This window comes from Mixophyes fleayi, chromosome 1, assembly GCF_038048845.1.
Source record: "Mixophyes fleayi isolate aMixFle1 chromosome 1, aMixFle1.hap1, whole genome shotgun sequence".
Classification (NCBI taxonomy): domain Eukaryota; kingdom Metazoa; phylum Chordata; class Amphibia; order Anura; family Limnodynastidae; genus Mixophyes; species Mixophyes fleayi.
The window spans coordinates 313,417,685-313,445,310 of record NC_134402.1 but is presented as its reverse complement, the minus strand read 5'-3'; the positions used below and the strand labels follow the sequence as shown (position 1 = coordinate 313,445,310).

Below are 27,626 nucleotides of genomic sequence, written 5' to 3'. Positions count from 1 at the left end.
TGAATTTCCCCCTTAGGGGCATATCCAATTGTCTGCGTTACTCGCAAATGTAACGCGGCTTGCGCACTATTACCATTATTACAGTAATAGTGAACGTAATTACCGTTATTACGGTAACTTTAACGCCGACTTTCAGCTCGCAGCTCAGGGAGCTGTGAGCTGAAATCCGGCTTAGAATTACCATAATACCGGTAAAACTCTTAACGCCGCGTTACTTTTCCGAGTAGCACGCAAAAAAAAGAGGATGAAAAAGAGGATGGGGGCTGAATACTTTCTCAAGTCACTGTAAATAGTCACTGAAGATATGTGCCCAGAAGAGCCAGTTATATTGGTAAATGCAAGAAGAAGATGCTGTTAAAAGCCAATCAGTCATTTGCCTTCATTTTCTAACTTGTAATACAAAAATGACAATTGGAATGTGGTTGGTTGCTATGGATAAAAGCACCTTTTTACACAGTTACCTAAGCACCAGTTTTCATAAATGTCCCCTATTGCAAACATGTAAAGCATTAGAATAAAATTAGCAAACTATTTTATTGAAGAGATTACCTTTATTAAGAGCAAACATTTCTTCTGGAAGCTATTTTAGCAACAAGCTACTGTCTGTTTATATTTGTCCTAAAAGAACCAGATACCAAATATCTTCTGAGTACATTCCCTAAACGTTTAATAAAGCAGAGAAAAGAAGGTAAAGCAGGTACCGGTTTGTACATCAGAGCCTGGGATCCATGAATATTCAAAGTTTGGAAATATGAGTATAGATATTAATAGCAACTATCAGCATATGGACCCTACTAAAGAGAAGCAAAGCAGAACAAAATGCTTTATCTCTACATCGTCTCTAACAAAATGTAATTGGTGTATGTAGTCTGACATAAAGCAAAATCATAGCAACAATATGAGCTGTTGCTATATGAAAGACAAGTTTTCCCACTCACACATATTGTTGTAAAGGTTTCCACAGTTTGTCAGAATTTCAGTTACTGCATTTGGAACTTCTTGTGCTCGGTGTTAAAAGCAATTTTACTTTTCTCTCCTTACTTCCTGAGCGTGGTCATGTATTGGTTGCTATTATTCTTTACAGTAAGCTTTTCCAAGCCACATCTTCTCCTTAAGTCCCGTTAGAACATCTGCATTAAGATGTCAATGTGCACAGCAGACATTTTCTCTGTACCAAACAATTTTGTTTTTAGATGTTGCTGCCATTTATGGAAAAATACATATTACTTATAGATCAGGCATGTTTTTCTGTAGCAGTCAACATGTAGAGGATAAATTGACTTTGCGTATAAAATAAAAATTTGTTATTATGACAGGAAAACTATGGTTAGTTCTGCTGTTCGTGTTCATCAAACGTATCTGTGGCTTTGCACAGATCCTGTTCATTCTATAGAATGTTCTCCATTTATGGTTCTTGCAGAAGAATATGTTAATGTGTCTTCATTCCAAGTAGGATATTTGCTTTGTGTACTTTAGCAAAGGATGGTATCACACATTACATTCTTCTTTTTCAATAATTAGGGTGTCCGTTTCTTTATGAGCAAAAATCAAGGGAGCTGTTTGACATGTCTTTTGATGATTCCCTAAAAGCTGCCCCATGATTTATTTTCAATATCTAAGTCTCTAAATGTATGTTTCCACTCACCCACTCAGGTTACCACAGCCTGAATTCTAAGGGAAACACATTTTTCAGATTGAAAGTGAAAATCCTGTACTGTCCCTGGTAAACTGGCACTTATGGGAATACTAATTATTAGCCCTTTTTCCATATCTCATTGAGACTTTATTGTATTTTCATAGTCTGAAAACTAATATAAATCAGTGCAACCATTTTAGTCACAAAGGGCCTGATTCATTAAGGATCTTAACTTGAGAAACTTCTTATTTCAGTCTCCTGGACAAAACCATGTTACAATGCAAGGGGTGCAAATTAGTATTTTGTTTTGCACATAAGTTAAATACTGACTGTTTTTTCATGTAGCACACAAATATCAACTTTAAATTTCAGTGTACAAATAAGCTATCAAGTATTTGTGTGCTACATGAAAAAACAGTCAGTATTTAACTTATGTGCAAAACAGAATACTAATTTGCACCCCTTGCATTGTAACATGGTTTTGTCCAGGAGACTGAAATAAGAAGTTTCTCAAGTTAAGATCTTTAATGAATCAGGCCCAAAGTGTCTGGAGGCTAAGAAGAAGCACTGGCTAAGTGAGTCTTTAAACACTTGATTACTAGATTCTCATGCATAGAATATACACTGTCAGATTGGAGTAACAGTCATCTTCTATTCTGCAAGTTTCACAAGCACCATTCTACTTCTCTTCCTTTACTGGACTCTCATATAAAGCCTCTGCACCACTTGATTTCTTTTCCTTGACTTCCATTAATGCTCCAGCAGGGATGTGCCCAACTTTAGCTGCTTGCAAGCCAATCGGAACAGGATGTGAGATGACAGCAGCTGTGGAAGTAATGTTACCATTTGATGGCAGAGGACCACTAGTGAGATACGCTGTGTATTGGTTCCAAAATGATATTGGGTTAACTCCTACCAGTTGTGTAGGGATATCTCTAGACAGGAAATCCTGCAGCTTCACTGGGGTTCCTGAGAGGAGAGGACCGAGGTTATCCAGAGAGAGACGTCTTCCTCTTCTGGAGGAGCTATTATTCCATACATGTGTACTCATGTGAACCTGCAGATAAAACGAAAGGTTGGCAAAAATTACAATATTAATATGTAGGCTGTTTGGAATTTTGTGGGTGCCTGTGCTGAGTACAGTCTAAATATAGACTTTATATTTAAAGAATCCACAGCTCTAATACAAATTGTAGCAGTATTGACATTCACATACATAATTTTACATATATTCATGGGCACATTGAGGGGTCAATTTAACCTTGCACTGCCCATAGAGGAAGCAATTTATCTGTGTACTCTTTTTGAATTTTGAAGTCACTTTTACAACAGTATTCTACCTGGGTTGTCAGGAAAATAGCTAGTGCCACTTAAACATTGAAAAGAGTTAGGGAGGATTTTGAGTTACTCCATAAGGAGAATATGCAAATAAGCCGCTCCTATCCTGGAAAATGACTTTTGGGAAATCCCATTTACATGGCAACCATTTGAGTCTATGCTTCACCCAGTGGGTATTGAGAGCAAGACATGACATTTCCTTGAAGTCTCTTTTAGCAGGAAAATGGCTACATTTCATGGTGGTATTAATTATTAGGAATTTAAATAAATACAAATAATAACTATAGTTGCTTTGGAAGCCTGTAGTCAGAATGTACTTTGATATCATGGAAGTATATATGAACTTTTTTACATGTGCTGTGTAACTTCCTAGTGCTGATTACTGTAGTTCAGTGATTGTCACATGGCTTTTATTTCACTGAATAGTGAATTTAGATGGAGAGCCTACCTTTAGGTTCCCCCGTGTGGTGAACGCCCTTCCACACATATTGCAGGAAAAAGGCTTCTCTCCTGTATGTATCCTCTCATGAATCTGCAAAGCACTGGCCGAGGAGAACGTCTTCTTACATACTATGCACAGATGCTGCTTAGGGCTGCGTCTCAAAGGAGGGGACAGGGAAGAAGGCACCGGCAGCCGTGGAAGCTGGACCAGTGCCAGTGTCTGGGGTGGGCTTAACACTTCACTCTTCACTGCGCTCACCAGAAAGGTTTGGGCTGGAGTTGGCAAGTCTGCAGTTGGGTGTTTGGGACTGATGACTGGCTGAGGAGGGAAGTTTTGTCTCACCTGGTGTGCATGTAGCACATGCTTCGTCAGTATGGATGCCTCCAGGAAGCTCTGCTTGCAAACCAAGCAATGGAACAGCCCATCTTTGGTGTGGCATTTCATGTGTTCCCCCAGTGACTCCATACTGGGCAGTTTTTCAGAACAGAGGTCACAGATGTGGGCTTCCTCCTTTTTTGGGCTTCCCTCTGGTATGTTGCTCATATCTGTCTCTGGGTCTTGTTTACTTTCTGTAGTTATTTTTTCAACTTGAGGTTTCACATTTGCAGGACTCTGGATTATCTCTGTTTTATCTTCTTCATTACTTAACAGTTCACTAGTAGTTTTTTGTAGAGTTGTTTCAGGATCTGGTTTAGGGGTTGTACTAGGTTCTGGTGGTGTAACTGATTCCATGGCTGCAAATGGCACAGACTGAAGAGTGGCAAGGGGAGATGTGTTATCCTCATCATTCTTTTTCACAGCAGAGGCTGCAGCATCATCATCCATGCTTGATATTTCTGACTCAACTAGTGCTGCCTTTTCACTTTCTGATTCACTGGCATCCAAAGAGTCTTCATCGGTGCTAATTTCATCTGAACAGTCTGGGGTAGTCTTGTCTTCAATGGCATCTGTTTTACTGCCACCTCCATGGGTAATTTCTCCATTTGGTATCTGTCCACCGAGGTGCATCCTTATATGCTGCTGGAGAGTAACTGCATTGGTAAACTTTTTCTGGCAAATTGGACATGAATTTTGAGGTCTTGATGATAAACTGGATTTATGACCTACAAAATGGGCTTTTAAATTGCCCTTTGTTGAGAAGGCACGCCCACATACCTTACATTTGAATGGCCTTTCCCCTCCATGTTGGTTATAATGAAGCCTAAGTGCCCTGGGACAACTTAATACTCTTAAGCAGATGACACACTGGTTAGGCACAGTTGCCTGCTTGTCTATTTTTTCTACCAGTTGTTGCAGTTTTGAAGTCTCAGAATATCCCAGTGGTTCTACAGCGTATGAAAAAGGGAAGCTTCCAGATTTAAAGTGACTAGCCAGCAATGCCCAACTTGGAAGAGAGGTAACCAGCTTGCTAAGTTGCATCCTCCCAGTGACATCAGTTGCTCCAGTCCCTGTCCTTTCAACTGGAGGTGTGTTTTCATCAGACTTTATCTTTGGACAAATATTGGGAGCCTTTAGTACAGTAGAACCATCATCAGCTTTCATAAGTACCAGTTTGTTAATTGATTGTAGTCCTTGGGTACCAGAACTCGAGAATAGGTTTAAGCCCTCTGTAGCCATTATTGGAGGTACTACTGGCTTTTTATCTATAGTCTCTTCTTCTGCCTTCTCTGGAGGTACTGACATGCCATATGGGAGTCCATTACTAGTCAAAACATAGTCCAAATGCTCAGGAACAGGATGTGGGTTCATTTGTATATGAGGGTACTTTTCCCTATGCCGATGAAAGTGTACTTTCAGATTGCCTCTGGTTGTAAAGCGGTTTCCACATATGTTACATTTGTATGGTCTTTCTCCAGTGTGAGAACGCAAGTGAATTTGGAGGGCACTATCACTGCCGAAAACTTTTGCACAGAAACGGCATTTGTGCTTTCCTGATGCTCTTTCCTGCTGACTTTCAACACGTAGTGAATCACTATTTTTCTGCTTTAGAAGGCTTGGGGCATTCTCCAATACTCTTGCCCCTAAAAATAATCCAGCTGGCAAGGTAGGTAAACCTGGAGGAAAAATTGCATGTGGGGAAATAAGTTGACTTGGTGGTGAGCTTGGAAGAGATGCTTGCCCTGATATTGACTTGTCACAGAACCCACTTATTAATTTGTCCTTCATATTGGGGATGCTCCTGGATCCAAATGTCTGCCCTATATGATTGTAGAGATGAAGAAAAGTCTGTTTGGATGTTTCATCCCTGCAGAATGTTTTTGCTGATTCAGGCCCAAATTCAGATTGTTTTGAAGGACTGAACACAGGTAAAGTTTTGGTGTTCGTTGTTCTTTCAGGTGAAGATGTTGTTGTATTTGAAGGAGTCATTGAGAGGGACCCAAGCATAAGTACCTGTTGACATATTTGCTCTGTTATTTGCATCTGACGTATCTGCCGCTGCTGGAGGACTCTGAGTTCTTCAAGGATCATGGGAATGTTTATGGGAGCTGAAGCAGTCTGACCCCCAGGAACAGCTTCTTGACTCATTGGAGCCAAGCCCACCTTTGGTCCTGACATCCCTTCCATAATCATTCCCCCATTGGGAATAAGGAAGCGCTGAGATGGGCCCACACCCTTTTTGTCCATTTCTGGTCTCATAGAACCCATCACTTGGGAACTTGATCCTCTGTCACATTGTTCAGTCACCATTGTTTTCTTTCCTGATCCAACACTTTCTGGGGAGCTAGGTCGTGACTCTTCACTGATGCTTGCATGCTGGCTCTTTATACCGGCTTCCCCTTGGTTCTCCACAATCACAACAACTTGGTTGTCAAGTGGACAGCATTCCTTGTGTCTGGTGAAATCAGAAGGTTCATCAAACTGGGCACAGCATTTCCTGCATACTTGAACGTCTTCACCTGCTGTGTCCCCTGTAAAAAGATCATATTAAAAAATTACTTTGAGCAAAGTTCTGTATACTAGTATGATGTTCATGTGATAACACCTGACTGCTACTGTACAGACTTTCAAATTGGTTTTGACAAAGAGTTTTCCGCAATTTGTCAAAAGTAGAACTTTTTAATAGCATCTTTTTACACCTGTTTGATTACTTGCACAACATTGGTTATATGGAAGCTGCAGGAAAAGAGTATGCTTTAAGCAATAACATAACATTAATAAGAATAAAATTCAGCCTTACTTAGAAAATCAATTCCGTTAATTTTTACATGAAGCCCCCATTTCTATTTTCCTCTGCCCCCACGCAAACACACACACTCTCTCTTCATTTAACAGGGCTCTCTTTGTATCCCAGCTTTTGTCAAGCATTAATACTCTGGAGAGAAAAGCCAGCTTCACAGCTCCTGGTAATTGATTTGTATTCACACAAGAGCCAAGGGGACCGACTTCCAAGCATTGATATGGTAATCCTTTCATGGTAACTGTCCCTTGTTCTGGCTAATTTACTCCCGGGTTCTTCGAGCTTAATTAAACTTGTTGAATTGGCTGGGGGTACCAGGGCTTTGAGACACAGCTTGGGAAGAGAGAGTACACAGTACCAAGTAACTGCTTCTTGGAATTTGTTTTAATCTTCTATATTGCTGAATTAATGTACATTACACAGGCTGTACCTAATTGTGTATATTACTGGCAAAGTTAGGACTCTGTCTATTTGCTTAGATGATCGTGTTTGTGTGCCACTCTTGCTTCTCATATGTACATGACATAGACAGAGGGTGTCCTATATGAACCTTTATATACAAAAACCCAGATTGCCAGATTTTGACATAATTGTCTTTATATTTATAAAAATGGCAACAAGATGTATCTTTGCTCACAGCATTTTGAAAGCACAAAGAAATAGGCTTTACAACAGGAAGTCAGTAGGTATAACTATCTTTGCGACAGATGTTGTGCAAAATCAGAAAACCAATATATCGTTGTTGCCATATTTGTTTTAAATTAATTAAAAAGGGAATAACTTCAGTGTGAGATTGGCAACCTTTTCCCAAATGCAAACTGGGTCATTTTAAGAAGAAACTTTGACCGCTATTTGTTCACAGCTAATGCCAATAGATATGCGCTTATTGCATTCAAGTAAACAAAATGAAAAAAAAAGGTAATTGTTTATTACACATATATCTGACACTAGAATAAAGCATACCACTTTTCTTCTCTTACTTCCACAAGTTGCTTAATATTAAAGTCAGTATAAATTCCCCGGATCACATTCTGGCCCCCAAACTGCTTATTCTCCCTCCCCAGTGCCTCCAGTCACTGTGCTCTGCCATAATTTATTGACAGAAGAACCACAGTGTTATATACCAATCACCTGCACTTCTTCCTGTAATCACTGTATTAGGACTGTTGGTAATGATGTAAGACAGGGCAAATATCATGAGACCTGTAGCATTAAAAGCACTCCCTCTGACAGTATAAGGGGCAGAAACCCTTTGGAGTTGGGCAAACTTGAACACTTGCTCAGGTGCTTGGGAGTTGCTCACGTTTACCTTATAAAGGGACACACATAACATCTCAGGCAGGCAGCCTTCACAGTTATAGCATCTCTAGGGGGTACATATACGCAGGCAGACGTTTCCACACAGAGCCATATTTGTGTCTTGCACTGTACTTTATATATAGTACACAAAGTGGAAGAGCCCTGCTGACACATGGGTGAATGATCCCACTAAAGCTGTACACCTAAGCCCTCATTGCTATATGTAACAAAAATAAATGTATTTCACAATACTAAGGTGAATTTACTTGGGTCAGAGAACGTTAGGAATTATGTCATTATCTCCTGTTTGTCTGTTAAGTCACCAATTTTGAATAGAGCAGATATAGAAAATACTGTAGCTAATCAGATCACCGGAATGCTCACTGTAGCACAGAATATTTTAGGAGACAAGTTTGCTGATTTTGTGGGAGGCAGTGACCTATCCACTAGTGATTGTCATGATTTAAGGAAGCCACAGACTGGAAATTGATAGGCAAAGGATCCCCAATACCACATGATATTTATGTAAGGCTCCTGCAATCTGATGGAGGAATATTTTGGTGTCAAATGCATGTGTACAGTCATGCCCAAAAGATTTGAGAATGACACAAATATTATTTTTCACAAAGTCTGCTGCCTCAGTTTTTATGATGGCAATTTGCATATACTCTAAAATGTCATGAAGATTGATCAGATGAATTGCAATTAATTTCAAAGTCCCCCTTTGCTATTACAATGAACTTTATCCAAAAATTTCCACTGCATTGCAGCCCTGCCACAAAAGGACCAGCTGACATAAGGTCAGTGATTCTCTCATTGACCAGGACAAGGCATAGAGATCACTCTGTCATGCTGATTGAGTTAGAATAACAGACTGGAAGCTTTAAAAGAAGGGTGGTGCTTGAAATCATTGTTCTTCCTCTGTTAACCATGGTTATCTGCAAGGAAACATGTGCAGTCATCATTGCTTTGCACAAAAAGGGCTTCAAAGGCAAGGATATTACTGCTAGTAAGAATGCACCTGTCACGACTAGTATAGCGTACCTGCTATCGTTGGCACTACTCGGAGGAAGGCGCGGAGTCTAACGTGCCCCTGGTGTTCACCAGGGACCCCCGCAAGGAGGTATGGGCTTAGCTGCAGGAAACACGCAGGTCGCGGTCCTTCCACGAGTCAGATAGCGAAGCACGAGAGGAATGTCAGACAGGCAGGTTCGGCAACGGTGCGGGCAATGCAGGTACACAAGGAGAATCCGAGCGGGGTGTGAATAAAGCCGGGTCGATAACGTTCTGACAGCGAGGTACAAAAGGGAGATCCAAAAGGGGTAGTCAAGGCAATCCGGGTCACAATGGTCACAGGCAAACGGCAATAAACTGGAGGAAAGCAAGGGTCAGGAAACAGATAAACACAGGAACACTGGAACGCTGGAGGACAGGAAAGGACCTGAAACTCTGGCACAGGAGGTGAGGTCAGAGGGCCTTAAATAGTGCTGCTAGCCAATGCCCTCAGCACTAGTAGTGCTGTCATAGCTGTAGCGCCGTAGCGCTAGTCATACTGTAGCGCCGTAGCGCTCTCTTCAAGCAGCGTCCCGTTGCCTAGCAACGGGGACGCTTCTGGGTCTGAGCTGGCCGGCCGGGCGGAAGGGGAAGTGATGCGTCTGGTTGCTAGGCAACCAGACGTTCTGTGTGGACGGGCGGGCGGCCGCCGAGCGGCGCCTGACAGCACCTAAATCAACCATTTATCGGATTATCAAGAACTTCAAGGAGAGAGGTTCAATAGTTGTGAAAAAGGCTTCAGGGCACCCAAGAACGACCAGTAAGCGCTAGGACCGTCTCCTAAAGTTGATTCAGCTGTGGGATTGGGGCACCACCAGTGCAGAGCTTGCTCAGGAATGGCAGCAGGCAGGTGTGAGTGCATCTGCAGGCACAGGGCTGCCAAGAAGAATTCAGGGCCCCAGTACCACAGTTTCATGGGGCCCCCCTTATAATTGAGCGGCGCAAAATTGAAAGTGGGTGTGTTCATATAATTGGGGAGAGGCTATACATCATTTGGGCGTAGCTAGCAGGTGAAAAACGCTAGGCCACCCTCCTACAGAAAAAAAACTGCATTGTTATGTACACCTTTGGCACAAGGGTGCAGTGCCCACTCGCCAGAGAGTGACATATGTCCCAGCACTCCTGACTTTCAGGACATCTAGCACCACAGTGTAGTATATAAAGAATGCAGTGTGTACATAAAGAGTTCACAGTCTTGGACTGCACCTTACATTGGGCAGAACACTCATCAAAAATTAGGATTGTCCCACTAGAATCACAACATTTCACAGACTGTCCTGCTGTCTCCTACCTGTTCTTGTCACTTTCACCACCTGTGGCTGCCGGTTTCTTTAGTTGCGGCTTGTTTGGGTCCTGGAATGTTGGGGGCCCTATTTGGAAAAAAAAATGGGTACATTTAGAAAATTCCAAAAAGCCCCTGCGTTAAATTAATAGCACCCACAATTAATAATTAGGCCTTCCTCCAGCCCCAATATTAAAATTATAGTATTCCCATTTAATAAATAAACCCATTTCCCTACCTCCAAACAGCCCCAGCAATAAATTAATAGTATTTACATTTGATAAATATACCTATTTTCCCAACCATCACTGCCATTAAATAATTCATAGTCTCATTTAATAAAGAGACCTCATTCTACCCAAACTCACCCCCACATTCAATAGCCCCCAAGTCACCCCATTTTAAATTAATAGTCCCCACTATTAAATTGCCCCACTATCACCCCACAAACAAAATAGCACACACTAATTAGCCACCACCTACCTCACACACACTACATTGCCAAAAGTCCCCTGTGCCATCACACACACACATTATTGTGCCCCTTCATCATCACCACGCTATGCCCCCTTATGATCACACTGTGCCCTCCATGCTGCTTTCCACCTCTTCCCCTGACCCCCCTTCATCACCTTGTTCCATGCTGCTTTTGCCCTTCTAACACTGTGCCATGCTGCTTTTGCCCCTCTTCCCACTCTGCCGCACTGCTTTTGCCCCCCTTCACACTCTGCCATGCTGCTTTTGCTCCCCCTTCACACTCTACCATGCTGATTTTCAACTCGGATCACGGGGGTGGGGGGCCCTCACGGGGGAATGGAGGCCCCCTTAGGCCAGGGGCCTCCATTCCCTTAATCCGGCCCTGCATAGGGGTATTATACATATAGCACACAGCCATATAACATGGGTGTATTATACATATAGCACACAGCCATATAACATGGGGTATTGTACTGATAACACTCAGCCATATATCATAGGGGTATTAAACATATAGCACAGAGCCATATAACTATGGGTATTCTACTGATAGCACACAGCTATATAACCTGAGTGTATTGTACATATAGCACACAGCCATATAACATGGGTTATTGTAGTCTAGCACAGACTGATGACAGGGCAACATGGAGACATTCCTCTGTTCACATCTCCCCTATAGCCTCCCCCCCCCCCCCCCCATTAGCAGGTTCACTTGTGTTTTCAGGCTCACTGTGAGGGGAAGACTTTTAGAGGATGGGCAGGTGTCAAGAAGGCCAGCAAAGAAGCCACTTCTCTCCAGAAAAAACATCAGGGACAGATGTTATTTTGCAAAAGGTACAGGGATTGGACTACTGAGGACTGGGGTAAAGTCATTTTCTCTGATGAATCCCCTTTCAGATTGTTTGGGTCATCTGGAAAAATGATTGTCCGGAGAAGGAAAGGTGAGCGCTACCATCAGTCATGTGTCATGCCAACAGTAAAACATCCTGAAACCATTCATGTGTGGGGTTGCTTCTCAGCCAAGGGAGTGGGCTAATTCACAATTTTGCCTAAGAACACAGACATGAATAAAGAATGGTACCGAAAATATCCTTCAAGAGCAACTTCTCCCAACCATCCAAGAACATTTTGGTGTTGAACAATGCCTGTTCCAGAATGATGGAGCACCTTGCCATAAGGCAAAAGTGATAACTAAGTGGATCGGGGATCAAAACATCAAAATTTTGGGTCCATGGCCAGGAAACACCCCAGAACTTAATCCCATTGAGAATCTGTGGTCAATCCTCAAGACGCGGGTGGACAAACAAAAACCCACAAATTCTGACAAACTCCAAGCATTGATTAGGCAAGAATGGGTGGACATCAGTCAGTATGTGGCCCAGAATTTGATTGACAGCATGCCAGGCCGAATTGCAGAGGTCTTCAAAAAGAAGGGTCAACACTGCAAATATTGACTCTTAGTTTAAACTTAATGTAATTGTCAATAAAAGCATTTGACACTTATGAAGTGCTTGTAATTTTACTTCATTATACCATAGCAACAAGGTCTAAAAACACTGAAGCTGCAAACCTTATGAAAACCAATACTTATGTCATTCTCAAAACTTTTGGCCATGACTCTATATAAAGCAAAGTTCATACATTCAACTTGTTATACTATGGAAATCTGAACAAATAGATTATCACTCCTATTTCAAATATGAGGTATACAAAGAGCACCCTGTATATGTGCATCCAATTGTTACTACAGATACTTAGGCCCTTATTTATCAAATGATGAAGAGTCCTATTGCCAGTGAAAACAGGTCAGAGTTAGGGCTTGTTAATGTCCCTTACCTCACCCATCCCATCTCTCCACACACAGGAGGGTGAAACTGCTAGAATTGTGTAAGTCTGCTTAGGTCTATATGCAAGCGCCCACTATCGGGGCTTGTGCAGAGTGATTTCACACAGATACATTACGCAAGTAGACGTACGTCCCACTCTGCAGCAACATAGATCTTTTTATGTTTTTCTTTTTAATAAAGCTGTTTACATTTTTTTGCTATAAGAGTAGAACTACAACTAGGCCAGTTCCACGCATGTATCACTCAGTATATAACTCATTAAAATAATGTTACATTGTGGCAGTGAGTCATTTTTCATTGTCACAATAAATTAAGTGTTAATTTAATAAATAGGACCTTAAGGCAGCTGTCTCAAGTGTCTGTCTTTTTTTGTAGGGTTGTGTGTTATGTAGGGATGGGGGACTTTAAATTAAGAAAATTATGCAATGCAAATTTTCTTGCAGCAAACTATCCATAGTAGTGGTTTCTACCTTGTTGACAAATGTAATAATAATTCAAGTGACATTTTTTTGTCTTTTCTAATACATTTTTACAAAATGTTTAGGGTACTTTGTGTAAAGGATGAGAAGCGAGATAACATGGATATGTTGTTAAAGAAGATTAACTTCACAATCTTTCCTTTCCTTGAATACAACTAAAGTTACAATAATTTCAATATGATGCATTCCTCACTGTCATATTTATGGGAAAGATTATCTTGCAATCCTGCTCATTGAATTGAATCAATAATTATATGCTATTAACTATTTGCATGTAACTTCAGTCTTTTTCTTTTTACCTGTTTATATATATATTAAAAAAAAAATCAGACAAAAGTGTAGAAGAGTAAGCCATCTAAGTGGCGTCCTGCAAGTCTCTGTGCTCCAAGTTTTTGAACCTTTTTCGTTCTTTGAAAATCCATGTTATAGTTTATGTTGGGTCTTCCATTATTAAACTGCAGCACTTTCCTAGAGTAAAATACAAAAGCTAGGTAGAAGTAAAGAAGATGCCATCCAGAGTGTCCATATGTCATAATCATGGCATATGGCAGGGTTTCCCAAACCCAGTCCTCAGGGCTCCCCAACAGTGCATGTTTTCCATATCTCCTTGCTGGAGCACAGGTGTATTCATTACTGACTGACACATTGTAACAGATCCACAGGTGGTCCTAATTATGTCAGATGTGATCCAGAAAACCTGCACTGTTGGGGAGCCCTGAGGACTGGGTTTGGGAAACCCTGGCATATGGAACAGGACTTACAAACTGGGGCCAAAAGCAGTGCTCCTTGGCTTTTCTACGGCCTCTAGTTTTAAGAATTCTCTAAGTATGAGCATATAACATCTTTTAAAACTAAGGGACATATTGGGGCTATTTATGAAAGGCTGGACCGGTGAAGGCTATCGCTGGTGATAGCCTTCCATGGAGAAGCCTGTTCAACAAGCTCAACTACAATTCTATCCTGAAATGGTGGTAGGAATCAGATGACAGTCTGTCATGTAATTGCTACCACCATCTCAGGATAGGGATAGCAGAGGCACCATACAGGAAAGATGCCTTATTAGCAAAATAAATCATTGCATTTAATAAAGTTATTTTGTTTTTAGATCTATTTCTTACAAGTTTTTTGTGTGGTGTTTTTTACTTTTTTTTTTTTTTTTTAATGAATCTGGAACTGGAAACCCAAGTCTGGGCTTCCAGTTCCAGTTCCCATACAAGAGCCGACATGCTCAACAGGACCCTGTACTGGCCTTACTGCTGCCAGACAGTATTGATCAGCTGTCACGGTAACAATTTTTTGTTAAATCAAGGTGAAACCTAATTTTCTTTTGCTGCAATAAGCAGCGACAGTAAAATTTAGATAATCACTCCGGTATCATATTTCATCCCCTAAGACAGAAATAGATTGTCAGGAATTATCTAGCAACGACATTGATATGAAACATCACTGTTGCAGAAGTGGTATGCGTATATTTTTTTTAGGTTATACTTTCCTTTTCATTTCAACAGAATGTCTTTGGTACTAAGTTTCCTAAAAGACTGTTCATATATCATTCTTGGAAGTGCCTCATGGATATGTATGACACTGACAGACTAAGAGACAGAATGTAGAATGAAACAGACTGGTAAAGGTTCATCTCCTGTTGTGTGACAGTGTGAGTATGAGACAGCGCCTATCACTTATGTGACAAAGAGTTAATGGCCTGACAAAACCCTTATCACTTAGTGTGACACTAATAATCTGAGAAATCCCTGCTTCAGTATGTGTGTCACTGACAGGTCAAGGAAACCCCACTTGTACATCACATTGTTAACTTGAGATATTCCCATAATTCCTGTGAAGCAGGTCAAAATCGCATGTAAAAGTGTATTTAACATGGACTGAACCCTTGGGTATATTTTTGACAAAGAGGGACTTCCAAGTCTCCCATAATGTGGTTATCACATCGGCATTGGGATTTATTTTTATAGTGTGAGTCTGATGGTTGGAGGCAGGGCCGCCATCAGAGGGGTACAGGGGGTACTGTTGTACCGGGCCCGGGCTCACCAGGGGGCCCGGTACAACAGTGCAACACATACTTACCTGGGGGCCCGCTGTCTTGCAATCCACTCTCCGCTACTCTGTCTTCAGCCTGGCTGTCACCGTGACAGCCAGGCACCAGGATGCAATCGCAGGGGTGGAGGAATCATTCCCCCTGCGATCATGTGATCTGTGACAGAGCACATGATCGAAGGGGAAATGATTTCTCCACCCCTGCGATCGCATCCTGGTGCCTGGCTGTCACGGTGACAGCCAGGCTGAAGACAGAGTAGCGGAGAGCGGACTGCAAGACAGCGGGCCCCCGGGTAAGTATGTGTTGTGGGGGGGGGGGGCCCGGGGGGCGCTCATCAAGGGGGGGGGGACCTGTACTGGGCCCCATAATTTCTGAAGGCGGCCCTGGTTGGAGGCAGCGGTATGAAACTAGGAGTGATAGCCTTTCACCTTACATTGTTTATACTGTATGTCTGACTATATGACTAAACCTGCTCGGAGTGGTCATTTCCCTATTTTTGTAACTTAGAGTAACCTGTTATAATACTTAAACTAAGGGGTATATTTACTAAACTGCGGGTTTGAAAAAGTGGAGATGTTGCCTATAGCAACCAATCAGATTCTAGTTGTCATTTATTTATTACATTCTACAAAACCACAGTCAGAATCTGATTGGTTGCTATAGGCAACATCTCCACTTTTTCACACCCGCAGTTTAGTAAATATACCCCTAAGAGTCTTCTGTCATTTCTGGTAAATTGAAAGGACACTTCACTCGTGACTATGGCTCCTTATCCGCTGCTCACATATGTGTGCAACACTACTACACTAAGGGAGACCTGATGTACCCACATGTAGGTTGTCTTGCATGTTATTATGATGCTGGTCAGGTGAGGCAGTTCACCCCTTCTATGAAATCCTGATAAGCTGAGGAAGCCCTTTTGTCTGCGTGTAGACCCTTCCATGCTCCTTACTCAATCCTCCCCCTCCTCTCTAGCTCTGCTTTCCCCCCCCCCTCCTTTACCCTCCGTTTTTTCCTATTCAGATCCTGGGAAAGAGATTTTGCAGCTGGCTGAACTAAGGTTGTGAGTCACAAAAGCCCCCTCTCATCACAGTGACAATGCAAAGAAAGTGTCCCAACCCAATGAGCTGAGAAAGGAGCCAACCCCCCTGAATTCCCATCCAAGTATTGCTGCTAGCTGTACAAGCCAGAGAGGCTTTATCTCAACCACACTGTGTGTGGCCTTGCATTAATATTATGTATTTGTGGGATGCCAACATATTCCACAGTACCATATAATAGGCAATTAACAATGGAATCCCTTGCACTTTCTAGACCTTTGTGGCAACCTGCATATTAAAATATTCTAGTCCTTTCACCATTACATACCCATTGCTAGTGTATATGCTAGTTTAAGTAGTGAGGTAATGATTAACAGCGTTGTATTGTATTGTTAATATAGGACAGTGGTAACTCTGTTTCAAATGCACTGTATCTTTAAAAGGAGAATGACTAATTTTTTATAGGTAAGGCTTCGTTTCACTTTTTTAGCAACATATATTAACATAGCTTAATCTGAACAGAAATAAGCTGTTCTCTGCTTGTTTATTATTAATGGCTCCTGGCATAATGGAAAAGTGTAATAAAATAAAATTAAACGTTCATCGGCATTAGGGAGCATTTCTAAACAGACAGCTCAGTGTGTTCCGTTGCACCAAGATTTATGTCAGTTTGCTTCTGTGGTCTTGTCCCAAAGGGCAATACATTTGTCCACTTGCACAAACTGTTTGTGTCTTGTGGTCTGAGACTTCTGTGGGGTTACAAAGTTGAAAAAGCCCAGTCATAGTTCTGCATATTTGTACACAATAGCCCTCAGTCATTAAGGAGAGCAAACCAAAAAAATGAGTAACTTTGCACCTTGGCAAAACCATGGTACATTGGAGGGGGAGTTAAAATTTAAAATGTGGGGACAGATTTATAGTTAGGGTAGAGCATGTCCTAGATAAACTTTAAATTTCAGTGTAAACATAAAGTATTTGTGTGCTACATGATAAAGAAGCCAGTATTTTCCTTACATGCAAAATAATAAACTAATTTTAACCCCTTGCATTGTAACATGGTTTGTTCTCCTTTTGTTGCCTTGCTCTCCTTAATGACTCAGGCCCAATATATTTAAAATGTTCCAATTTTTTTCTAAAGTACTACACCAGGTCATCCCTTTTTAACATCTTAAAGAACTCATGAGTGTAAGGGGATAACAGGTCTGTTTTTATTTTGATCAAAAAAGTTAGAATTATCTACTATTTTTTTTAACCTTTATTGCAGCTAAGGACATCTTGTGCATCTAGGTTGAGCAGACAGAACTTCAGTGAAAAGAACAGATAATGTTTGAGGTGGTGTTAAAATCAGAACATCAGGCACAATGGGGATCTCCTTCCAGCTTGCTCCATCTTCACGCCTCATAGCTCATTCCAAAGAGGCACAAAGAGACCTTTATATGATGTAGCGAATTTATGCTGCGTCAGGCGCCTAGGTCAATATGCACATGGAACGCCCTGATCCATCCATCATGACAAGAAATCCCTTGTGTCTGCGCAATGGCCGACTCACAGAGCGCAGCCTTGTTAAGGTAGCGTGAGCGGAAGAAGCAGCGCATGGATAGGTAGATGGACTGTGGCATGTAAAAAAATATTTGTTCTTTATGGAACAAATCCTCCTAAAGCTAGCCATACATGATACAATCTTGCCCCCAGGCATGTGAGCCAAGTTGAGGATCTGAGTTCAATTTTGCTACATGTACAGAATCCAAATTGGTATCTCCTCTCTGCACTATTAGGGGATGTAAGTGCGGCTTAAAAATGACCGCTCACACTGGCTGGTAGCAGTTATCTCCAGTCAACTTCCAAATAATTTTATAAACATGTCTGATAATGATCTGAACAATTCAATTCTATCAGAATAATATGCCCATTTGTATTATTTGGGGATGCCACACACAGCAATATCAGGCCAATTTCCCAATATTGCTGCACATATTGCAATGTGCGTGGTCAGCATAGTGAAAAATTAGTATGGACAAAGGTGGAATGCTTGTTTGGTTTTAAATAAATTACTGTTCTATTCTTCTCATGTGGCAGTACCCTTGTTTAATTCAGCATGAACATACCTAAAAATATGTATGTTGTTTCTTTGCTTTTTTAACTTGCTTCTGTAGCGGCATTGTGGAACAGTGGTTAGCATTGCTGTTCCACGTTTCCGTGGGTTTGCTCTGGGTGCACCAGTTTCCTCCCACAGTCCAAAAACATACTGGTAGATTAATTAGCTTCTCAATAAAATGGACTCTTATGTATGTGTGTATGTGTATGTGTGTGTATGTATGTGTGTGTGTAGGGAAGGAAATTTAGACGGTTAGCTCCAATGGGCAGCGGGACTATTGTGAATGCTTCAATATTCTCTGTAAACTGCTGTGTAATATGGTGGTACTACAAATAAATAATAAGATCACTTTTTTTTATTTTACATCAGGTAATGTACGAAATTGTTCTCTATACTTTGCACGCTGCAGCATATTCCCACTTGTTATTTGATCTTTTTGTTGAACTCATGAACAATGAGATTACATATCTAAAAATATATATGTTGTTTCTTTGCTTTTTTAACTTGCTTCTGTGGCGGCATTGTGGAACAGTGGTTAGTATTGCTGTTCCACGTTTGCGTGCGTTTGCTGTAGGTGCACCAGTTTCCTCCCACAGTCCAAAAACATACTGGTAGATTAATTAGCTTCTCAAAAAAATGGACTCTTATGTATGTGTGTATGTGTGTGTGTGTGTATGTATGTGTGTTTGTCTGTGTGTGTGTGCAAGCAAAGTTTGTCTGTGTGTGTGCAAGCAAAGTTTGACTAGCAAACTTGTTTGTGTACCTTGATATATTTTAGGACATCATGAAAATCATATTTCATGTTTAGGTCAAAGTAATATAAAAAACATAGAGATAATTTTAAAGGGTTCACAAATTGTTCTCACCACTGTTACTGTAAGGAGTATGCCAACTGGATTAAGTATATACATTGATAACAAGTGAAAAAAGAACATTCCAATATTCTGGTTATCAGCCTAAAATCCCATTCAGAATAAGTAATAAAATTGGTAGCCTACAGAAGAGGGTCTGTGAAAGTTTTTGAGGCCATGTACATTATAAATCAGGCTGAAATTCAATGCAAAGGCAGTTCACTAAGTTTTTGTTAAGTTATGTGCATATTTTTAAGTTGTTGCATCTGTATTTACTGTGTCACACACAGATTATTGTGGAAGAATGGTGTAGATGACAAGATGAGAAATGATTTGCTCAGTATGATAATTATTCATGCTACTGCACAAATGAGATCATGCTTTACAAAATGGACTAATATAATGAGCTTCAAGGGACAGAGAGTTTATATATCTGAAGCCATTTCACTTTTAGCCAGAATCTGCAGAGGTTTTGTAGGTTTGTAGAAGAGCTAGATTTGTACTTCAACTAAGACACAACTAAGACATATCTCCCAACTGTCTCGCTTTTAGCGGAACATCCCGATTCGCAGGTTGCACAAAAGGTGGGGCTTATCCACAAGTGGGTGGACTTTTACATTTGTGCGTGTAATGGGGATGGGGTTTATTTTACCCCAATTTAGTGATTCTAAATGTTGGGAGGCATGCCCAAAAGGTGATCAGTATTTGCACATTACTATTACAAATGTAAAGTTGTGAAACTCATAATTAAGATAGAACTGATGTCCCATAATTAAGGGTCAATACAATTAGTTTTTAAGAAACAGGAAAGATTGAAATTAATGGGGGGAAGATATGCAAAAAATGTGGTAATATGATGTACTTCCAAACTTTTGCAGACTTGCCCATTTTAGTCAGTCCCTTGCGTTGTAACATGATTTGGTTGGGTGCAAATATGCACCCTTTATTTGCTATGTTCCAAACTCTAAATAAGACACAGGAACCCTGAAAATCCTCAGTGTAGGCACACAGCAAATTATACACAATACCGTAAAATAGGTGCATGTGCACACAAAAAAATGACCCCTTTGAATAGTGTGAGCTAAGCTTGAAAATGTATTTGCACTTTTGATTGTATTAAGCAATATAAAGACTAGATGTTGGCAAATATATAACTATGTATAATAACAATTTGTGGTCAATACATGTGACTGTCTGTTTAAAAATGGATCAGGGTGTAATATCTGCCTGGCTCACACTCATTTTATAATGAAAGTATAGTACCCATACATACAAAAAAGCATAAGTGAAACATAAATAAAGCATATAAAATCATCATTTTCCTTAGTGTCACATTATATTAACTTGTTTAAACACAGTGGGCCTGATTCATTAAGGAAAGTAAGGCAAAATAATGAGTGAGTTTTCTCCTGGGCAAAACCATGTTACAGTGCATGGGGTGCACATTAGTTTATATTTTATACATAAGTTACATACTGTCTTTTTTTTTTCATGTAGCACACAAATACTAGATAGCTTATTTGTACACTGAAATTTAAAGTTAACCTATGACATGCCCTACCCCAAATATAAATATGCCATCACATTTTAAATTTACCTCCCCCTCCAATGCAACATGGTTTTACCAAGGTGCAAAGTTACTCATGTTTTTTGCTTTACTTTCCTTAATGAATCAGGCCCAGTGTCTGCATTATGTCATGCCAAATGAATAAATGATAATCTTACGTATGATACTTGAATTTGCTGTGTAGTGTTAAATAGAACGGAATCGTGTAGTTTATTTTCTTATAAAATAACATGGGTTTTATTTATATAGCTCCTTCATCTTTATATTCTAGTTTTATGTCACTGCTATTAATGTACACAAAGAGATAAATCATTAGAATAGAAGCACAACTTACTAAACAGAGAGTGCATCAAAAGAGTTATGTGTATTTTCTAATAAAATCAAATGACATGTTCAATGATATTTCATATTAAACTTTTTTTTTTTAAATTGCACCATTATCTGATACTTTGCACCTGCACTAAACAGCAGTGGATTATAAATGTCATAAGCTCCCACTCTACATACATTTGTATCCTTGATCATCCACCAAAACACTTATAGGGCCTGAGTATTAAGGAACGTATCTGCCGTTTTTGTGCGCATAGTCTGCAAAATCACTCTGCGCATGCTCAGAACCGGACGATACGCAGCAGAGCACAGCCACGTCCAAGTCATCATTAAGCGCAGATGACACTTACTACAGTCTACGATTTCTGGGGGTAAACGGGGTGGGGAATGGGCAGATGCACGTAGGCAATGTACAGTAAGGGCGTGCAGCCACGTCCAAGTCAAACTCGGGCGTACACAGAAGTACGCTTTTTATCTGCTGTATCTCTTGGTCTAGCTCAAGGTCTAGTCTAAAGCCCTATATCCGAGTTATGTCAGTCTTGTATGCAAGCTATAACATGTATTTACAATCAGGTGCAACTGTAAAAATGTCTTTTATATACATTAGACATTAAATACACCCTAATATAGGTTTTTCAAGGAAAAAAACAAACAAACATATTTTTTTAAAATATCCATGTATTAATCATATATAATTGACAGGTAACGATAATTTAATATATATATTTTTTTTGATGCATTCATTTGAGATTTTATATCCTACATTGGTATTGTACGTATCCTGCAGTGTCTGGTCTAGTACAACAGAGTAAAACTACACCTGTAGTCATCACCACACGTATCTTGAGATCCTTCCCTTGTTGACTTTAGGAGTGTACTGAGCCGAGTTACATGCATTTTAAAACAAACGCACAATGCGCTCAGTATGTGTGCCTTAATGTCTCATGTTTTACTATCCACTCCAGAGTTTGCTGTGTATTAGAATACACAGCAAACCACTCAGCCCAAGCAAGCCTCATATGCCTAATATGTTGCAATAGATATCCAACACTTTTCCACAAGGTCCTTGGAATATACAGCCATTCTCTCACCCCGATCTTGTCAAATTCATCCTTGCACCACTGAGTTTGAAAAGGGCAATTTCTGGGTCATCCTTACAGTGTGAGGCTCTGGGGTTATGATTCATAATCATTATAATCTTCCACAGGTCCAGCATTTATGATGTAGTTAATATTTATCTGTTTTTTAATTACTTGAACCCATTAGAACTGTATCATGATATAAGTGATTTTGAAAGTTTTGAAAGCCTTCTAAAATTTGTAATTAAATATAATGAGTTTAGCTGTAGGTTTGTGGTAACAAGATTAAAAATTGGGTATCTACAATTTCTTGTTAGACATTATAATATACCATGCAATTATTTGTTCTTTAAATCATAATATTTTTATACACTAACATACAGTTAAGGCCTGTACACACGGACATAAATATTATATGTCCATCCTATGCCTGGTAAACACACCTTAATGATGAAAGTCCAAAAAATAATCTAAGTAATGGACCAGTACACAGGGACTTTCTGACAAGTGTTTGCTTCACTTTGCATCAGTTTCAACGTTGCCAGCAGTGTTCATAAGCATTAATACTTTGTACAATGTAATGGAATTCTATGGGAGTACTTATTACATACTTAATACTCTTACCTGCATGGAGGCTTTGATCATAAAGTTTTAAGGGCATGTGCACCCATGTGCTTTGCCCTTAAAGTGGCTCACTTATAAATAATGAAAAATATTTTTTTGCTTGCTCTGATAGCCATGCATACCCACATTCAGTAGGCAATTTGATACAAATATATAGAACAGCTTAATATACAGAGCTACAGACAGCACAAATAATAGAAACATGTAATAATATACATGGTATATGCTATCATAGATCAAAAGGGTTTGGTAACACTAGAGGAATGAATCAAAACAGGTGTTCAGCGCAAAATGACGGAAAATTTCGAAGAAAATAGTGACAGGGTTAGGGTCAAAAAGAGAGGCAGAGCCTCCTAAGAATAGACAATTGGGAAGTTTCAGTAAAGCCCAGCACTAACCGATATACAGGGTTTCCTTTGCTATAGCACTAATTGTACACATTACTGTCTGTTTATACTTTGTCTCATTAGCCAATAGAAGGAAAGAATAGTTTTCCCCACAAAGCTTCAAATAACCATCTCCATGATTATACTACAGGAGTCATATCTTCCAATAAGAGCCTGGTATTGGAAATATTGGGTCATGTTGTGGTACCACAGGCAAATTACTTGTGTGTATCTCACAACATTCCTGATTGGAAAATTGGGACAAATTAGGCCACATACCCAATCTGCCTGAACAACTATCAGACCCCCCCACGGAAAACCCATTCCCATACAAATAGTACAATCCAGAGCAGCACACAATCAAATAAGATAGCAATTCTCCCTAAGAAGTCGTTTTTTTTCAGAGTGACTGGGATATGGTGTCTGTGTCCCAATCACCATGGAATACACTAATAACCAGGGAGAACTGCTAATCTACTTGCCTGTTTGTGGTTTTGGATTCTTCTATTTATCTTATTTGGGAGCCATGTAGAGATCCCCTCTACATTAAACCTAAATAATGGGGTGAATGTACATGGTAAAAAAGAGTGCACTTAGAATATATTTCTTGAGGCACCACTTTCCATGCATGACCATCTTTCTGCAGCCCAAGCAAACATTGTATTGCAGAAAATCCCCCTAGTTATTTATATAGCAGTATTATGGTTAATATATGTTTACTTTTTCATAGAAACTGTATTGTGATCCCACCATGTTGAGCGGTGTAATTCCTGTGAGAGCAGCATGGTTTACGTCCATAGATTTGCCTACTGCCCAAATGCCACTGGAAAGTGTAATTAAAGAATAATAGGGCTCCCTTTACAATGCATTTTCTTTAAAAATAAATGTTAATACGCATGTAAAAATGTATAAATAAACGACACTGTTTATATGTGCATTTATCAGGTCTTTAGGGGCATCTACAAATGCTTTAAATTTGTGTCTTTGATAAAGTAGGAAGTTGTTATTTTGTTGAAGCCCAATACACGTGGAAACACATGTCGCGCTGTAAAGGAAGGGGATCATGCTACAAACAAAATGCGCACATAACGTGTGAAAGAAATTAAATGCGGCCCTTCACAAAAGAACAGTCAGGGAATTTTGCTCTAATGTCTGTCCCTTCTTAACATTCTTGTCAGTCGCATTTCATATCCAGTATATAGAGGTTCCTAGAAGTAGAAGTGATGCTCTTGAATTCATTATAATAAAATCATGTGTATTCTTTTGACAAATTTATATTATGTCCTATGCTATACTCTGAAATTCAAAGGCTTATATCCAACTTCTGATTAACGTGGTGCCTGTGCAGTCTTGTGCATGTCCCATTACTGGAATCTAGCATCCTGGCTTAAGTGTCCCGAAACATGTTTTATGTGGCTCCGACCTGCTTCAGTGATACGATGTACCTATCAATGTGGAAGGCAGGTCTCTTTATGGCTCAGATATCCTCCCGCACAGCTTTATCATTAGAAATCAGAAATGCATAGGGTAAACATATTTTCTGATCACCCTCCTCTAACTTTTTATACTAAAGAACAATACTTATGTTCACAGAATTCAGATTCTTATATCCAATAGGTTGTAAGCTTGTGAGCAGGGAGGGCCCTCTCTGTTTGTAGTATTGTTTTATTACTGTTTGTTCCCACTTGTAAAGCACTATGGAATTTGCTGGAGCTATATAAATAAATGTTGAGGATGAGGATGATGATCCTGGCCTTAATAGTTTAGTGTTCAGTAAACTATATGCCAAAGTGGTGTCTCAATTTTTTGTATGGAAATAAAAGGTGGATTTCTGCACCAACTTTCCATGGCATCACACTAAGGGGGGTATTCAATTGTCAGCGTTAATGCTGAAAAACGAGCGCTCAAAAAATATTACCGTTTATACGGTAATATTGCGCGCGAAAAGCGTTAATACGGTAGTTTACTCGCGGAATTTCAGCTCGCCGCTCAGGGGGCTGCGAACTGAAATTCCGCGAGTAATTACCGTATTAACGGTAAGATTTTTTGAGCGCTCATTTGTTAGTGTTAACGCTAACAATTGAATACGCCCCAAAGTGTAGTTAGAGGAATATTCTTACAAATAGCTCATGTAGACACTGTGGGGTACATTTATCAATGTATTCTTGAAAAAACAGAGATAAATTAAATGTCATTTTAAATGTCTCTCCAACTGAGACATAGTAACACGAACATATTAACAGAGACATAGTAACAGAAAATCAGAACTTCTTAGATGAGGTTTGGACGCACAGAAAGGAGACTGCAACATTTCTGTGTTTGCTACATAAATGTCACTATCATTTTACACTCCTATGATGTCAGAATATCAGCACTTGTTCCAGGGGGTTGATCAGGGAATAAAGAATGTTGCAGGACCATTGGTAGATATGGTGAAACAGAAAAAAAAACTTAATAGAGCACTTGAAGTGTGGCTCTCATTTTGCTAAGTAAAGCAGTGGTACTCCCATGCCTAAGAGGTGGAAGTAAGAACAATACTGTTTTTAGGGCTATGTGGTTTATAGTTAATGCGTACAACAGCTCTTTGTACAAAATGTACATATTTGAATAAAATAATGGTAGAACCTACTACTAATTATTATTTTCTAATTGTTTGATAAAAAGATATATAATTTTTTCCTGGTCTGATATTCTATAGTCCTGGCCTTACATGACTTTCTAGCAAGGACATAATTACTACACCAAATCTGTGCATCCCCTTGCCTTGTAAAAATGACAGTATACTTATCCATACTTGGGAACATGGCATGCTCTTACTACTCTATACGGAATACATAGGATAGCCTGCTCATCTGCATTGTCTCATGAAAAGTACTGTGAACTTAATCTGCATTACATTATTCCTCACTGCCCCTAAATACAGGAAACACCAGAGTGTCTTATAGTGCATATAACTGCTGAAGACCCCTGGGTGTAAAATACTTATTGATGTTTGGTGTTCCTGTACTAAAAGCAAAGTTTCTAAAGTCAAATTACTGCACCACAGCTAAATTAGTTCGTAGTCTTGTACTTATTAAAATCATATGATCGTGTACTGAAGTGTGTATTTATGTATATATATATATATATATATATATATATATATCTATATCTATATATCTATATATCTATCTATCTATATATATATATATATATATATATATATATATATGTTTATATATTTATATATATATATATATATATATATATATATATATATATTTACTTTTTATTAATTGCCTAATAAACATTTCATCCAACAGTTTATTAGCTTCATGTGTGGACAGACATATCAACATATTATCATATAACATCAATTTAAATTACGTAATGTATGAAACAATATACTGCCGTGCTGCAATAGATAAAAATAAAGTGGTTTATAAAGGAGTTTCCATGTCTGTCATTTAACACTGTACAGGTATGAAATCTACATGCTGAATTGCAGTTAGTTCAGTAGCATGTTGAATATAATTGTTTTAACCAGGTGTGTATTATAGCACAGCCTTGTAACATCATTTAAATTACTACAATGCATTTTACTTCCTTCTAATGCATATGATGGGAAACATAAAGAAAGAATATCCCCAAGTGTACATTTTAAATGCTAGTTTTAAAATGAGTTTAAAAACTCCTTTCACTGAAAAGTAGATAATTAGTTACAGTTGAAGTCAGATTATCCCCTCCTAGCGCACCTAACACAGAGACACACTCTCCTCTCCCATTGCTTGCCCCAACTCCATTCTCTGTCCTTACCATTCTCTGAGGAGGTCGAGTTGTCACAGTCAGAGATGAGCTGCTGAGGTTTTCTCTGTTTCCTGCGTGACATTGCAACCACTGATTGTGCTTAAAACACCACTTCCACAGAACAAGTGCAGAACCTGATCTCTGCCTGCTTCCTCACAATGGGTTAGATTCTTCTTCTTTGTCTCCTTCCCTGCTCAATACTGGATGCCATTTACTATGTTTAATCCTAGAACAATCCCTACATCTATCTATCTATCTATCTATCTATCTATCTATCTATCTATCTATCTATCTATCTATCTCTCAGAAGTGTAACAGGAACTTTCTTTGTCTGTCTCCCTGTAGCATATTTAATCTCTCCCTGTGTTTGCTTTATCTGAAGCTCTTGTCCCAAACTCTCAGGCACATCACAGTTGGTCAGCTACTAATCAGACACTCCTACTTTTTCCAACTCCCTCTTATTGTGACAAATAAGGCAAGAATTCCATGAAATTGACTGATTGCCCATCTGAAATGGGTGCCTAGCCCTCCCCCAGTGTCACCTTCCTTTAAGTATAAAAGGACAGTTTGAAGAATGTGGCTTTTCGAGTCTTCTATATGGCAGACACTAAGCCCTAATGTTACTTCATGGTTTAAATATATATGTGATTATAGTTATTTTATTCTGGAGATGGCCAGAATGCTACTGATTCAATAACTTTGCAGAACATATATCAGTATATATTATATAAATGTATATCTAATATATCTAAAATAAAGGGTTTATAACTATGTTCTGTGC

The 27,626-nt window shown here is 39.5% G+C and overlaps 1 protein-coding gene across 2 annotated transcripts; it reads right to left on the bottom strand.

Moving 5' to 3' along the window:
- Positions 1-267: 267 nt before the first annotated feature.
- Positions 268-27,221, bottom strand: SALL2 (spalt like transcription factor 2). Of its 2 annotated transcripts, none has more exons than XM_075212012.1 (3): positions 26,855-27,221; positions 3,423-6,325; positions 268-2,693 (listed from the first exon to the last, which is right to left on the bottom strand). In XM_075212012.1, exons 1-3 carry the CDS (start codon positions 26,925-26,927, stop codon positions 2,316-2,318), a joined length of 3,354 nt encoding a protein of 1,117 aa, XP_075068113.1. In that variant the 5' UTR covers positions 26,928-27,221; the 3' UTR covers positions 268-2,315. The 2 variants fall into 2 exon arrangements, with proteins under 2 accessions (XP_075068113.1, XP_075068121.1); XM_075212020.1 differs by having other exon boundaries at positions 3,759-6,325.
- Between the last annotated feature and the right edge of the window lie 405 nt (positions 27,222-27,626).